Source organism: Arachis ipaensis, chromosome B4 (genome assembly GCF_059453495.1).
Source record: "Arachis ipaensis isolate K30076 ecotype BB chromosome B4, ASM5945349v1, whole genome shotgun sequence".
NCBI lineage: Eukaryota > Viridiplantae > Streptophyta > Magnoliopsida > Fabales > Fabaceae > Arachis > Arachis ipaensis.
The window spans coordinates 4586918-4603433 of NC_142439.1; the positions used below are offsets into that span (position 1 = coordinate 4586918).

General features: G+C 35.7%; 3 protein-coding genes across 3 annotated transcripts; 1 reads left to right on the forward strand and 2 right to left on the reverse strand.

The window, feature by feature from the left end:
• The first annotated feature begins 1674 nt into the window (after positions 1-1674).
• LOC107638512 (uncharacterized) lies at positions 1675-7214 on the forward strand. Its single transcript, XM_016341826.3, has 14 exons — positions 1675-1914; positions 2964-3083; positions 3395-3454; positions 3588-3689; positions 4085-4168; positions 4246-4364; positions 4460-4561; positions 4716-4832; positions 5284-5349; positions 5458-5524; positions 6221-6274; positions 6367-6456; positions 6573-6611; positions 6703-7214. Exons 1-14 carry the CDS (start codon positions 1891-1893, stop codon positions 6820-6822), a joined length of 1164 nt encoding a protein of 387 aa, XP_016197312.1. The 5' UTR covers positions 1675-1890; the 3' UTR covers positions 6823-7214.
• Positions 7215-7459: 245 nt separating this feature from the next.
• Positions 7460-10567, reverse strand: LOC107638513 (Core-2/I-branching beta-1,6-N-acetylglucosaminyltransferase family protein). The gene is made up of 2 exons (XM_016341827.3): positions 9616-10567; positions 7460-8404 (listed from the first exon to the last, which is right to left on the reverse strand). Exons 1-2 carry the CDS (start codon positions 10213-10215, stop codon positions 7763-7765), a joined length of 1242 nt encoding a protein of 413 aa, XP_016197313.1. The 5' UTR covers positions 10216-10567; the 3' UTR covers positions 7460-7762.
• Positions 10568-13876: 3309 nt separating this feature from the next.
• On the reverse strand, positions 13877-14721 carry LOC148566522 (uncharacterized). The gene is made up of 2 exons (XM_088484287.1): positions 14298-14721; positions 13877-14223 (listed from the first exon to the last, which is right to left on the reverse strand). The coding sequence occupies exons 1-2, from the start codon at positions 14719-14721 to the stop codon at positions 13877-13879; spliced, it is 771 nt and encodes a 256-aa protein (XP_088340413.1).
• Between the last annotated feature and the right edge of the window lie 1795 nt (positions 14722-16516).

A 16516-nucleotide genomic window follows, 5' to 3' on the forward strand; every position in this document is an offset into this window, starting at 1 on the left:
AGAGACAAAAGATATAATTTATATTTATTGTATATATTTTATTTTTTTCTTTTCCGCAAGTTTATATACTAATCATTTAACAAATATTTCATGATAACTAAAAATTTTTAAGAGTAAAATTATTAAAAAAATTAATTTATTTAGAATGAAAGTAATATGATTAAGTGTAATTTAGTTAGATGTAATTAAAAAACAATTGAATACTGTATATAGTAAAAAATTGATATTATTAAAGGATAAAATTAAAATTTATTTCTATGTATCATTTGTGTTCCCAACATTTTCGTCCTATTTAAATCCCTAACGTTTTAAAATCGTCTCAATTTTGTCCTGTTGTCAATTCTGTTAACGGATTCCTAACGACAAGACAATATTGAGTCAATTTTGAAACGTTAGGGACTTAAATAGAACGATTGAAAGTTAGGGACAACTTTGGGACTTACCCAAATGTTGAGCACAAAAATGATACTTTACTCTTTATAAAATTATTTTTTAGAATAAAAAATAATTAATTATTTGAATATAATAAATATATAAATACAGTATTCAAGAAAAATAAAAAATTACAATAATAGTAATAAGAAAAAAATTATTTTATGCAACTTATTATTTGAAAAAATATTTTATTATATGTTTATTTCTTGGGATAAAATAAAATTATTAGATAAATTTTTAATAAAATATACTAAGTATATTATCTTTTTAATAATAGTATGTATATGTACATATACGTACAATAGAAAAATCTTATAAAATAAATATTTATAGTCAAATTAGTTTTTAAAAAATAAGATAATTTTTAAATTTATTTTTAAAAATTTTTTTTAATCAAATTGATTCATTAAAGATTAAAAATTAATCATATTCAGTCACTTAATTAAAAATTTTTAACAAATGATATTGTGAAACGTTAATTGACTATATACATAATATTTGACATGTCTAATTAAATATTAATCAAATATATTTATAAAAATTTGTTAATTTAGTTCTTTTCTTCAATTACATAAACTCTATTCCCAATATAATCTAGTAACTAAATTGATAGATTTTTAAAATATATTTGGTTAGTCCAATTAGACATATTATATTATGTGTGGTGTATATTATTAATTAACATTTCACTAATTCACTTTGACCAAAATGGTTAATTGGATAACAGAAAAATAAATATGATTAATTAATAATTTTTAAAAGACCAATTTGATTAATAGAAATTTTCAGGACAAATTTAAAAAATATCACTTCTTCCAAGAACTAATTTAATTATTAACCCAATAAAATAACAATGAGAATTTTTATTTTCTAAAATAAAAAATTTGTAAACTTATTATTTTTTCTTTTCAACTTAAAAGCAAGTTCTAGAAAATAACATAAAAACTGTTTATTCTTTATTGTGTTTTTTTAAAACTACAAACAATTGATTAAAAAAAGAAAACAAATACTTATTTTATCTTTAAAAACACAAGTAAACGAGTCACATAATTTTCTATTTATTATTTTTAATGTTTCCTGTCTTAGAATGTCAAGAAAACAAAATAATAAAAGTAATGAAATTATGAAAGAAAATTGGAAGTTGGTAACTTGGTACCCTGTTTGGTTTGGTGCCTGAATACGACGTCGTTTAAGGAGAACACGTTGACTAAAGCCTGTCCCTATTCTCTTCTTTTTTTTGTCTTGTCCCTGTGTGTGTTCGAATAATGAAGTTAGTATTTTTTTCATAGTATTCGGTTCCTCCCTTTCTTTCTCTTCTTCTCCAACTATTTATTCCTTTCTTTCCTTTGCTTTTCGGTGATTCTCAATTAGAAACCCACCAAAAGTTTTCTCCTTTTCATCTCAATTGATCCCTCTATTTATGTACTCCCCTTTCTTCTTTCAATCTCAAAAAAGATGAAGCCTTTCACTTCTGCACCGGTAAGCTCCTCACTCGGCTTTTCTCTCTCTGGATTATCCTGTTCTTATTCATCGCTGTTCCTGTTCATTTTAAGATACCCTGCTTTTTGTGTTACTATTATTTTGAGCTATTTAACGTTGAATTAGAAATACTAATAAAGTAATGTATTTGAATTTTGAAATCAGCATGTTGGGTTTAGTTTCGAGTTGCATTTGCTCTGTGTATCTATGTAGTTTGATTATTCAACTTTGACTTCTGTTTAGTCTTGAAGCTCTGTATCAATTGATGTTCAACCCAGTTATGCTTATGCTTTACTCTGCTTAAAATTTTGGATGATGTGTTGTAATAATTCCAGTGTTTGTATAAATCCAAAAGTTTACTACTTTATGATTACCAGAGGAAAGAGGAAACCTTATTCTTCTCACTTTTCGTAACTTGTTAGATATGTAGTACAAGTTATTCTCATTCCTTTCTATACTTTGTTTGACTTCTTAGTAGATACTTTTTTAAATTTTCCCCCCTAATCATATTCGCGTATGGTGGAGAGACAGAGACAGAAAGAGTGAGATTGAGACTGAGAGACAAAGACTAAGAGACAGAGATTGAAATAAATCTCAGTATTATGTTTGGTGCAAAATGGGAGACAGAAATTGAAACAAGAATGAAACTCTAATTTAATTTGTACAAAGGGTAAAATTGGAATTACTTAATTGAAATGATGGTATTTTAGGTATAAAATGTTATTAAAGTTTTAGTTTCCATCTCTAAAAATTTTAATCCCCTGTGTCCCCACTTTTTGGAGGTACTGAAATACTGAAATTTTGGAGACAGAGACAGAAATTTTAGTACCAGTCTCTCAACCAACAAACATGATATTGAGTCTCAATCTCGCAGTCTCTGTCTCAGTACCTCAAAACAAACACTATATAAATTATATCATTGCTTTGCTTTTCTGGGTGAGTTATGATTTGAGTATGACAGAATACTCTTAAGATTAACTTTCTAAGAGATTATATTTAGTTTATTGAACTATAGCAATTTCTCATGTTAGTATGCTCATCTTTGTCAGGGCTTTGTCCTGTCTGATCCAAAGAATAGGATGTTCCTTTGGAGTTTCCTCATTGTGATATCATTGGTTTGTGGTGCTTACTTAGTTGGCAATGCATTCACCACCAAGGAGTATAAACAAGTAAGTACGAATTTCTATTCCAAACTCTAACTCTGAAATCTGAATTGCTAGACAGAAAGAGAGAAGATTGTTATAGCGCAACTTTTTATGGTCGTGGTGTTGTAGAGCTTTCTATTTTTTTTCTTTTTGGTGCTTTGGTGTTTGTAGTTTGATAATTACCTCTGTAGCTAAAAAAGTATAAAGTAAACTGTAAAAAAAAATATTTATGTGTTGAGTTTATGGATTTTCCTTAATTATGTGTTGAGTTTTCATTAATGCTATATATTTTCAAAACAATGAATCTCACATACTTTTGGGCATTACACATGCAGAGATTAGCACGATGGGGACTAATTTATAAAATGCCACTCGTAAAATCGCATGCATGCAAGGTTTGTCTTTGTGTGGAAATTCTGGTGGTGGTGGTTGTTTTTTTTTTTGGGGGGGCTTCTTTACATTTCTTTACATGTAACTTGTTAAATACTTGAGCTACCTCTAATTCTATTCCTGTGTTTGTTTCCTTAGAGACAATGCTGGCCTTCTGGAAGCGAGGCGTTGCCTGAAGGAGTTGTTGCTAAAACATCTAACTTAGAAATGCGGCCGCTATGGGACTCTGGAAAGAATAATGTTAGTCTTAAGCTTCCAATAATAAGTGTGTGTTTTGGTGACAACATATTATTATAATCTAAATCCAGATTTCGGGGGGAATAAAAGCTATTCTTAAATAAGTTTTTGAGATTGATTAGAAAAAAGTATATGGATTAACAAGAAAAATAATTAAGTCGGATAGTAGCTTATAACATGAACAAATTTTGGAATCTGTTGATTATAAGCAGACTTTACCACTTTCAAATTGCTTTGAGTTAATACATCCAAATATAAATTAATTTTATGTTAATATCTACACATAAATTGATTTTCTCATAATTCAGTACTAAAAATGGTTATAAATTAGTTTTACTTTTGTATTCTATTTCTCTTGAACCGTTCTTTTTAGTGGTTGTTTGCATATTTTTTTTCAGATAAGTTCAAAGCACCCATTGAGCTTATTGGCTATTGCAGTAGGAGTTAAGCAGAAAGAAATTGTTAATAAAATTGTTGAAAAGGTGATAGTTGCTTTACTTATACAATATGGTTCTGATATAATGTTCATATTACATTGCTGACTCACATTGCTTGGTAGTTCCCTTCAAGTGATTTTGTTGTGATGCTTTTTCACTATGATGGATTTGTGGATGGATGGAAGAATTTAGCTTGGAGTAATCGCGCCATACACGTGTCTGCTATCAATCAAACAAAATGGTATAACTAACTCTTGAATTTGTTTCCCAAATTGTACTGCATGGGGATGAATGCATGTTTGATATTGAACAAAATAGTGCTATATGATGGCACAGGTGGTTTGCGAAACGGTTTTTGCATCCAGACATAGTTGCTGAATACAATTATATATTTCTTTGGGATGAGGACCTTCTTGTTGAAAATTTTGACCCAAAAAGGTAAGCTACCTTTGCTTGTCTTCGAAACTTCCTCACACTCACAACACACTTCACAAGAAGAGTAGGACAAAATTAGGTGAAAAGTAGCAAATTCTTATTTCTTTTAATGGTTTGGTTTTATCCCTTACATTTTGGCTTGTTGATTATGTACTAGATATTTATCTATTGTTAAGGAAGAGGGGCTAGAGATATCGCAACCTGCTTTGGATCCTAATAAATCAGAAGTTCATCATCCCCTGACGGTTCATAGAGCCGGATCAAAAGTTCACAGGTTAACCTTATTTTCCTCACCTCTTTCAAGTTGCAACAAACATTGCTCTATTGCTTGGCCTACACTGTTATTACATTATAACTAACAATTTATTAATCAACTATAATGTTACACACTTCCTTGTTGTTTTGCTGGTTATGTCTCAAACTATATGTGCACAATAAGACCCGCAGATACAGCATCTCTGTTAACTGTGCTAGTGCGAAAAAACTTGACAACACAAGAAAGTTACCTTCTTGTCGTATTATATGAACCATACTTGTCTGCTACACACCTGCATGGAACACATTCTAAAGATTAACATTGTCCTTAAATAATATATCTCCTGAGGTTGTACGTCCCTGCTTACATAATGCATTATTACCAAGATTGCTGTTAGATCACACCCCTAATTTAAAAAAAAAAAATTATTTTATCTTAAGCAACTGCTTTTGGTATTATCTTTGTGCAGAAGGTACTATAAGTTAAAAGGTAGTGGAAGGTGTGATGACCATAGCATTGCTCCTCCTTGCATAGGGTAAACAGCTACAAACCTGATATCATGTGTTGCTCTCTCTTAACTTCGTTTCTAAACTTACTTGGATCATTTTTGCCGCGATATAAAAGGGAAGAAACTGTTTTGCAGTTGGGTGGAAATGATGGCACCAGTGTTCTCTAGAAAATCTTGGCAATGTGTATGGCACTTGATCCAGGTGTGTATAAGAATGGCCATTTTTCTGTCCCATGTTCTAAATATTATGATAAATTATCTCTACCTGAGAACATCATGACATGATATCAAAGATTTCCATTTCCAATTTGTTATGGTTTTATTGTCTAAGTTTATACCTAATCAAATGACTCAGGTAAGGATGTTAAAATTCTGTATTGACCAAAGAATCTTTGTCTATGGTGGATTAAATCAATTGCAAAGCTTTTTTGAAGGTGAAATTTGTATGCCATTTTGGTCCCCCGGCGGTTCCTCACTGTTAGAAAATACGACAATTTTATTCCTGTATACAGATCCATACTGTTAAAAGAATGTGTTTATACACGATGACTAATTTGTCCTCCTTGTGAGGATCTGAGGGACCACCTCAGTGATGTTGAAACCTGAGACAGGATTTTGTCCCTTGAAATATTTCTTCAAGGACCAAAATGTTGCCAAATCCTCTGGATATGATTCAAGTCCATGTGCTACATTTGATTTGATGTTCTTCTCAGTCTTATTGGTACTGTGTTCTACTAAAGGGTCTATTTCATTATGCAATTAAATTCTCATGTGGTTGGTGAACTACTGCTGTCCTCTTATATTAGTGCATGTTCAACCTTTCAATTACACCTGGTTTAGTCCTTTGTAGCCATCCGCGTTTATGTATACAATCATATCCTTGTTTTACACTCTACAGAATGACTTAATCCATGCCTGGGGCCTGGACAGGCAGCTTGGCTATTGCGCCCAGGTAACTTGCTTCGACAGCAGTAGCAAATGCATATTCATTCGATACAAAATTCTTCCGGCATGCCAGTTATTCTCTTCTTAACAATGTTTCAGGGTGATCGAATGAGAAACGTTGGTGTGGTCGATTCCGAGTACATAGTTCATTTGGGTTTGCCTACTCTTGGTGGCTCAAATGGCAATGAGGCAAGTGGTTTCAATTTCATAAGTAGGGTAACTTAAGGATCACGGTTAGCGCCCTGCTTTTTAAGTTCAAGCACATTTCGATAAATTTTACTAAGGGAATGTCCTTATGGTTGCAGGTGCCATCAGACTCCCATAGAGAGAGTGATAGAGCTAAAGTAAGTAGGTTTATGAGTGTAACCTAGATTTTTATACACCTTTAACCCAATTGCAGCCCTTTAATGTTACAAAACAATCTACAATATGCAGGTTAGGATGCAATCATATATTGAAATGCAAGTTTTTGAGAAAAGATGGAAAGATGCAGCAGAGAAGGATAAATGTTGGCTTGATCCATATAAACCACAGGCAAACCAGACTAGCCATTAATATACTGAGGCTTTGGTTGATAAAAATCCAAATACAGTGTGCATTTTCAGTTATCGTTCAGAGTCAACGAGATAAGTTACTTTGCATCCGATTTTGGTTTTCAAGTCTTGGATGGAGCATTTGATTTGCTGTCAAGTGTGGAATCTGAGAGAAGAGAGTTCATAGAGACATTGCCTGTTTGCCATTATTGAAGGGTAATTTTTCCATCATTCTGTTGTATTATGGTGTACATAGGGAGGTATAGGGGTGTTCATTACTTTATTCAATAACAGTCACAGAAGTGTGAAGTTGTAGATTTCTATTTCCTGTGAATGCTAATTAATGTAAATAGGTTTCATGGTTTGGACTAAAGGAATTATCAAAGTAAAATTCTGTTGTTTTGGGCATAAAAAATACCCTTATTCTTTGTAACCAACTAAATCTTCAACTAATTAAAATAACACAAGCCTTGCACTGTACTATTATTGTTCATGACAAGTAACTCAAAAGTAATTAGTATTTTTTTTTTAAATGGCATTCTTTTACAGTTTAGAATGTAATGTAGTTTATTTATTTCTCAGAATTGTAAATGTAAAATTACTACAGCTGGCTTATATTATTTTAGCTGACATGAAAATCAAGAACTGAGACAGAGGACATTACCAAAGAAGTTGTGTATTACCGGATGTCCTTCTTTGAAGGAACAATGTGCTGTTTTTGCAACAATGTTTCTGTTTCTCTTTTGGTTACATAAATAACAATAAAAGTTGAACCTAAAACCCGATGCATACTAACCAAATCTCTCCCTATTGGCTTAATATACTGTGGTAGGGGACACAAAATTCTCTCTAACAATACCTGTACAGCTAGACCAATGCAAAACGATTCAGTGCCAAAGTTGTAAGTTCCCTACCAAATTAGAACCTAGAAATATCAGAGAAATGAATGAATGTGCAAAGAATCAAAAGTTCATGACTTGTGAAGAAAGGCCAAGCAAGGGCTCCAGTGCAGTGTGATCAAACTTGCGAGCGAAGAGGAAACAAACGGAAGTCATGTCGGAATTATATCGACAAAGCGTTCCGTTGTTCCTTATAGCTCGAAGAAAGTTTACAGTTATATTGGCTCTACTATAGGTTGCTGGATGGGGTCCCCCCAGAGACCAATCAACCCATGTCACTGTTCTGTTAGAATTAAGATTGCCATGGAACATGTTAAGGAAAGTTTGAATGTAATGCTCATCTGGGTAGCATGCAGGTTTACAGTATTTGCGGAAGAGGGTATAGTATCGGGTATCGGACACTATATAAACAGCCAGAACACGGTTAAGCTCGAACCACTGAGACCCTTTCCGCCAGTGTCTAAGCTGAATATCAGGAAGCATACTCCGGCTGTAGCGTCCACGCCCGTAACGGGAAGGATCGTCATATGACTCAACAAAGCTGTGGAAGGAATCAATGAGGTATCTGTACACAGTAGGGAAGTTGTAGACCGGGATGCAACTCTCCGAAAGAAGAACAAACCGCTCATTTGAAAAGTCGAGCAGTGCATTCGCCAAAAGGCGCCTCTCAGCATCAGCAAGGGTTACTGTTCCCCATGAAACTTCCTGAACAAGAAATCATAAGAATCTATCAAAATTTGGCATATAAGAAAAAATATGTTCAATAAGGACAATTAGCTGCAGTCCTTGACACAAATATATACATGATTATGCATGTTACTGGTACCTACTACTGTGACATCACTGCATATGCACATTACATCAAGCTAGGAAACTAAATATTGACATGATCAGGCCAATGAATCTGCTTATAGCTTTAAAAATATCGTGATTGCAATTTTAGAGAATCATATATGCTGATTGGCATTCTGAAAGGAAATCCAAACCCCTTGTAGTTTCCCCTCTAGGCTCTAGTATCCACAAATTGTTCAAACATCACATACCCCTTGTCCACTTCCACATCTCATGCTACAAATTAATTAGAAGCCATAACTTCTATCCAAAAAAATCAGTTCACCTCATTCTTCTTCCTCCTCAGTTACTCACTATTGCAACTCATGTCCCTTGTCCTCTGTAGGCTGCAACTGTTATCTTCGATAAAGAGCGAGTGCAATATACTAGGAAGTCATGTTCTTATATGATTACATTCCTGAGTCAAGACTCGAGACATTGCTAAGCATGTATGTCTATAGTTGTTCCTATGACCAAACAAATTCTGGTCGTGTGATTTCTTAATTGCAGGTAAGAGCTCACTGTTTGATGATCTCCACCGAGATAGATAATATAATTGCACGAAACTATGCATGAAGTACCATCCGTTGCTAGGGTAGCCGATGATACCTAGGACTTCGTTCGATAAGAAATAACCAATGTATCTATGAACTGCAGCCAAGCAAGTCACAAGAATAGAATCTACAAATATTGGACCCTGTAAGTATAGAACCCAAATAATCTAATGATCATCCAAGATGATTGAAAAGTCTCTCAAACACGAATTCAAATAGATACATCTTGTGTTCAAAAGTCTGCCATCAGATTGTAGGAATTCCTTTAACATCCTATCCCGACCTGTTCCCGGGCGTAGTTAAAGAATACTCCATCTTTCAATTCTAATTTCCTTCTACCATGATATCTTTTCCCATAATCTCTATGCATTAAGAGTGGATCTGATTATCAATCTGCTAAAAATTCATCTCCAAATAACATGCAAAACCTAGTGGTCTTTCAAGTCTATTACTTTTACTAAAAGGATGCTAGTGAAGCATACTATCTTCCTACAAATCTATCACTGAAAAAAACAGTATCTAGTTTGATACCTTGCTCGGAATCTGGCGGCCGTAAAAAGCCGAAGAATTGGAGACCTGGAGGTGGTATCCCGGAGGAGCATGGATATAAATATTGAAGAAATTGGAATGTCCATGAAAGAACCTCTCCCAGAGTGGCAACATAGGCAATGGTCCCCTGGTCAAGAACATGAAAGCCACTTTGGGTTTCCTCTTATAAGGGTACTCTTCTTTCTTGGGAAGCAAGGAAGCCCTCCAGAAGAGCTCATTATCCGACATGGAATGGATGAGATTGGTTGGATGCAAGAAGTTGTCAATATCCATGCACTGGAACTGATCCTGGGGATCAAGAGGAGGCCGCGGCGGAAGCAGAAGGCGCGGCGGTTGGTTGAGGGTGCAATTATTGGGTTGGGGGCGCGGCAATCCGCGGTTAATTAAAGAGTATTGTTGTCTCTGTGAAACAAAAATTCCATTGATTTGGGAACATGTGGTTAGGCCAATCATGAGACCAGCTGCAAAAACCATCAAATAGGAAAGCATTTGAGCCATTCGAAGCAAACAAGTGTGCTTCTCTTTTTCCCCAACTGCGCTTGAATCATCCCTTCCCTCTCCTCCTCCTCGAGTTCTTCCCATATCCTTCTATTTGAACAGACGGTGAATGACGGAGGAAATTGGATCTGGAAGAGAAGAGAGACAAATCAATGGATTGGATTGGAAGATTGGTGGTGGTGAGTGGGGTAGTTGATGATGTTGATGACGGAGATGGAAAAAGAAAAGAGATCAGGAATTGGTGGAACATGGTGCGGTTGACGAAGACGACCATGACCATGATGTTGTCTTCTCTTGTCTTTCCATCGGATCTTGTCCTCTTCTTCTCTTCGAACCCTCTTCTCTCTCTCTCTCTCTCTCTCTCTCTAAACGATGATTATTATCACAGTGACTTACGCACACGAACACAGACACAGCCCACGCTTGCGTTCGAATTATTATTGGATGGTTGGACTTTTATTTTTAATTTTAGAGAAAAGCACAGTAAGCTTTGATTTTTTTATTTGGATATATTTAAATTTTTTAAAATTTAAAAATATATTTAAATTTTTAATTTTTTTAAGAGAAAAATCTAGGAGCCAGCAACTTTGTTAAATTCTGGCCAGCATGTAACAGCAAAAAAAAGTGAACTATTGGATAAAATTTCACACCAATCTCACACCATTAAAATTATCATTGATGGCTACAAATCACAAAAATTACTGATTTCCTAACATTTCTCATTTTTAAAATCTGAAATGTCAATCTTTTATGTTTATTTAAGTCTGTCATACTTTAATATCTAACGAAAAAATTAAACATGATTCTCATTATATATACAAAAAATGTACATGTAAAAAAAATAAAATAAAATAAATTAAATTTAAAAATTGATGTATCTAAATTAAAATTTTAAATATATTTTTAAATTTTTAAAAATTTAAATATCTGATAACTAAATAGTCATGAATTAATTTATCTTTTTTTTTTCTTAATTTTAATAATTATTTCTAGAATACATATTCCGGTCCATTCTCTATTTTTGCGCAGACTTTGCACCACTCAGAAATTAAATAATAAAGAAGTTTAATAATTTATTTATGCTTCGAGGCACATCGCTCCTCTCTATTAATCAAATCCGTCAAAGAATAACGAACCTAACCACGTTTCTAGTAAGTCAGGAAGGAACGAGTTGCGAGGAAAGGAGTTAAGTGAATTTCAATTTTTTTTTAAGAGATGTTTAAACGAAAGAATAATAAGAAAGAGAGTGAACACCCAACTCGGTCCTGTTCTTTTTTTCGATGGACATCACGGTCCTTGTCCAAAAAAAAGAGACATATCGGTCCATGTCCCATACTTTTGTGAGACTTTCCGGTTCTTTCGTCATCTCTCCTGACCAAAACAAACGAAACTTGCCTACGTGTCAGTTAACGTTGCTGAGTTGGAGGTTAATAGTCTGTTAAGTTCCACGTGACCTTTGGGAAATGGACAGGGATCGATTTGTTCCTCTTTGGTGACCTAAAACTACGTCGTTTTAGTGGTCATTAACGTTGCTATTAGGGAATGGTAAGGGGTCACTCTGTCCCACTCTAGAAACCAAAAACGACCTCGTTTTTAATCTTCACTGAAACACAATGGTTTGAAAGTGATTCGATACTTCTAATCTCTCACTCTTCTCCCAAGCCAAATACGAACCCTAGGAGACCATGATTGGTAATGGAGAGCGTTGTTCATCATCAAACCCACGAAGCAGAGACGATGTAGGCTGGGGCCTAAATTCTAGTGGGAGAGCTGGAGCTCCGAGGAAGAAGAAATGGGTTGCCCCAATTTGTTATTGTGGTTCTCATGCAATATTGTTCATGTCAGGGACGGTGAAGAATCCAGACAGATTATTCTTTCGCTGCCCAAAATTCAAGGTAGTTTTTGAGGGTTTAGCTAATTTTTTGTTTTTAATTTCTATTCCATAGATGATAACAAATGTTAAACTTTTTTGTAGACTGGAAAATGGCATTGCAACTTCTTTGCATGGCTAGATGATTATGTATCTTCATGTGGTGAGGATGCTAACAAGGCTGTGTCATTTGGGGCATCAAAGCAGAAGCATAATCGATTGGAAGGCCATGGTTATGTGGTGGATAACAAAGTTAATGAGTTGGAGGAAAGATTAATTGATTTGGAGGATCAGTTAGATTACTGCAAACTGAAAATTGGGTGAAAGTAGATGTATTAGGTATGGGTTTAATTTGTTAGCATTTTTGGGTGGGGTTGTAATTGCAAGCTTGTTTAGAACAAGTGTGTAAGAATTTCATAGCTGAATTGTTATTTCACTGAGTTGAGTTGTGAACAACACTTTTGATGATGAATGAAGCAGGAATTATTGTGTTGAATTTGTAAAATTTGAACCATGGCCTGTGATGAATATGTTAAATTTCATCCCTATATTGATAGATAATGGCATATATGTCATGACATAAATTTAACAAATATGCATGCTAGCTAAGTAGCACTAAGTATCTACAATCAAAGAAAGATCCATGTTAATATATTGATAATTAAGGAACAGTACAGTTGTTGAAACAACTTAACACATAATATGCTATACAAAATATGGGCAGCAACATGGCCCTGAGTCAGATAACCAAAATATAGGGATCTCAACCAAAAGTCCTATGCCTAAAACCAGTAGTAGTAAGTAGCAAAACATAGAAGTTTTTTTGAAGCAAAACATTTGTCCTAAAGGCTTGTAGCCAAGATACAAAACAGCAACGAAAAGTACTCCAAGTTCACATCTTCTTAGGTGGCCTAAGTCCTGGACGCTTGAGCCCGGGAGTGGGTACAAATTTGAAAATCCTTGAAGCAGTTCCCAAGCTTGCAGCAGCCATTGTTTCTGCTGATATTGCACCACCTCCACTTGTTGGATTTGTCGGAGGAGCTATTGGACCATGAGTAGGATTTGCTGAAGCATGGGACGTAAGTGCTGGACCTTGTCCTAGTTGAGATTTGAACCAGAGTGTAGGCCTTGGTGCTGGTGGGGGTGTGGGCATGAAACTTGACATGTTGGGTGTTGGTGGAGGTGGAGGCCTGATAACAGGGTTCTTTAACCTTAGGGTTGGATTGGATTGAGTTGTGAAGGCTACATCAGATGACCCTTGTTGAATATTGCTTGGATTTGTAGCATGCTGGACCTACAAAGAATTTTTGTTATAGTCCCAGATAATTTATGAAAACTAAGGTAATTAGCTTTAAAGTATTAATAAGGTAACTTTACCTCCTCTGATTGTGGTGTATTTTGTGACAAAGGAATCTCTTGAGGTGTACCTTCTGGAGCTACAGCAGTTATTTTTTTCTCTCCTCTTGGTAGTTTCTTCTTATCTTTCTTAGCTTTTCCCTAACAATGATAACAACAGCACGAACAAGAGTTAAATACATATAACAAAGGCTATTCAACTAGGACAAAACTAACAAAACAACTTTATGGTTCACACCAACTCCAGCCACGTTAGTGGCCTCATTGCAGTTTTCATGTCCTCCTTCCTGCTATCATATACAACAAATGAACATTACCATACTTTTTTTTAGCCAACTAAACCCCCGACTAAAATAAATTAAGACATTTAAACCCCTAACCACTTAACTTTAAAGACAAATCGATCCCTACTTAGTTCCATACCTGCAGATTGGTTGTGTTCTTAGAGACATCAACTCCAACTGAGTTAGACTTCTTCTTCGCTCCATTTGCCCTCCTTTCTTTTTTGGTCATTGGTTTTCAGTTTGGATCCATTGCAGGATTGGTGCATGTTTTATAGTAGTGTCCTTTCTGGCCACATTTGTTACAAGTGACTTCAAATGTTTTCTTTGCCTTGTTGGGATTTATCTCAGTTTCCACTGGATCGATTCTTCTCTTTACCTTTGGTCGATGTGCTGGTCGTTTAATTGGTGGAGGCAATGGCCTTGGGGCATCAGTGGGCTCCCAATACTCCTCACTATTTACAGGCTTCATTGTGTGGGCGTAAGTAGCTCTGATTGAGTCCATTGTTAGCCACGTGTGCACAAAGTCTTCAGGGTTCACACCAATTTTGTACATCGCTGCTACTGCATGTCTACAAGGCATGCCTGGAAATAGTACTCAGTTAGATGCATATTAAGATAAGGTCACAAATATATTTTAACACTAACCATGACCATACCAGTTAACTGCCAAACGTTGCAGGTGCAAGTCCTTTGTGCAAGGTTAACCCCAACCTTGTGTCCTTGCCTATGAATCTCAAAGAGGACTCTATCACTATCACCTGTCCAAATAGCTCTCCACTTACTTGCTTTAGGCTTGATGAATTCTTCCAACCTCTTGTGCTGAACTGGGGCTAGTTTTCCAGTATGATTTTTTAATTTCTTCTTGTGTAGGGACATCTTCCTCATGACATAACACCTCAGATCGTCTATCATTGTTAGTATAGGTCTTCCTCTATACTCAACTATTTTCGCGTTCCACACCTCGCACATATTGTTTGTGATGTTGTTTACTTTCGGTCCATGGATGAAATAAGCTTTTGCCCACACAGCTGGATCAAACCTTTGTAGGTATTCCCATGCTCCCTGATTGATGTTTTTCATTTTCTCCATTGAGGCTTTAAATTCCTGGATAGTTGTCTACCTAGCACATTCCCATACAAGCTGCTTTGTCTGCTGATCCTTTAAGTGTTTGATGAAGTTCTTCCAAATGTGAAGTACACAATTCCTATGATGTGCGTTAGGCATGACCTCCTTCATTGCCAACTCCAGCCCCTGTTCTCAACACAGTCCAATCCAATTCATACTCAAAAACTGGAAGTTCTAACAACGAATCTAAGTCAATAAAAGTACATATAAATGAAAATTAAGTCAATAAATATTACCTTTTGTTGATCTGAGATAAAGTTCCACCCATGTTGCCCAACAGCTCCCAAGTCTTCAGCCAACAGAGTCAGGAACCACTTCCAAGTGTCCTTGCACTCATTCGGTACCACTGCAAAGGCCACCACATAAAAGTGGTTGTTGGCATCTTGACCCACTGCACTTAACAGTTGTCCACCATAATACCCTTTTAAAAAGCATCCGTCTAATCCAATTAAAGGCCTACACCCCTCTTTGAACCCCTTCTTACAGGCTTACATGCATATGTACAACCGATCAAACAGAGGGAGAGATTCAGGCTGAGGAATAACCTCCATCAGTGCTGTTGAACCAGGGTTACTTCTATGTAACTCCATCAGGTAATCCCGAAATTTCCTATACTGAGCTCTCTCATTGCCTAATACAATCTCCCGTGCAGCTTTTAATGCCCTGCTAATCATCTTTGTACTGACATGGACATTGTATTCCTCAACCATGTGTTCCATAGCCTGTTTCGGCTTCATATCAGACTGTGTTAGAAGCCTCTTCACCAATTTGGATGTAACCCAGGCCCTGTCAGCTAAGTTGCTTCCAAAGTCCCTTCCACAGTTATGCTCATTAAATAGAGTTTTCACTTGATAGCACCTATTGGCACTATTCCAAGAAGTCAATATCAACCACGGACAAGATTCTCCAGCACATGCAGCCCTTACTCTTTACTTCTCATTCTTAATGTATATAACATCCTTACCTTCATAAACAAAATAGTCTTTCAGAGCTTGTTTGAATACATCCATTGTAGGAAACATCTGTCCAACCTTAAAATCCACTTCACCATACTCAGTGTCTTCATTATATGAGTCAAATGATGTCCTCCCCTCATCATCATTAGAAATTGGACTGTTGAAGGCTTCATTTTCGTATTCATAGGGCCTTTCATAGTCACTATTATTTTCTAAATTATTTGGATCAATGTTGGATCCATAATGTAGCCCACCATCTACAGGGTCACTACTTTGATCCTTACTTGGGCCTGCATCAGCTGCATGAGGCCCACTTTTATCCTTGCTCCCACCATTAGACTTTCCATCCTTCAAGATATGCTTTCTCCTCACACCAGAATACTTCCTTGAGGCCACCTTCTTAGCACTACTAGGGGATATGTCCTTGTCATTACCTTTCTTCTTGTTTTGTGTTACTACTTTTTTTGGAGTAGACTTCTTATCTGTCTTATTCTTAAGCACTCTCTCATCCGAACTAGTGTCAGAGTCCTCCTCATAACCAGCTGGAGGTGGTTTCCATGCCTCATCCTCGACACTTTCATATCCGTCATCAGAACTTGATGAAGAATCACTCAAACCAACATTTTCAGCTGCCAAGCCATCACCTACCACCTCTGGCATATCTACAGGATGGTCAAAATAAATGTAAAACTCCTCACTGTCCCTGTTCTTGAGTTTGTTCTCCCTCATCTCATTAATCTCATTATCACCCTTAATGGGATGAAGCCCAGCTTCCATGTCAGAGGCCAATATGT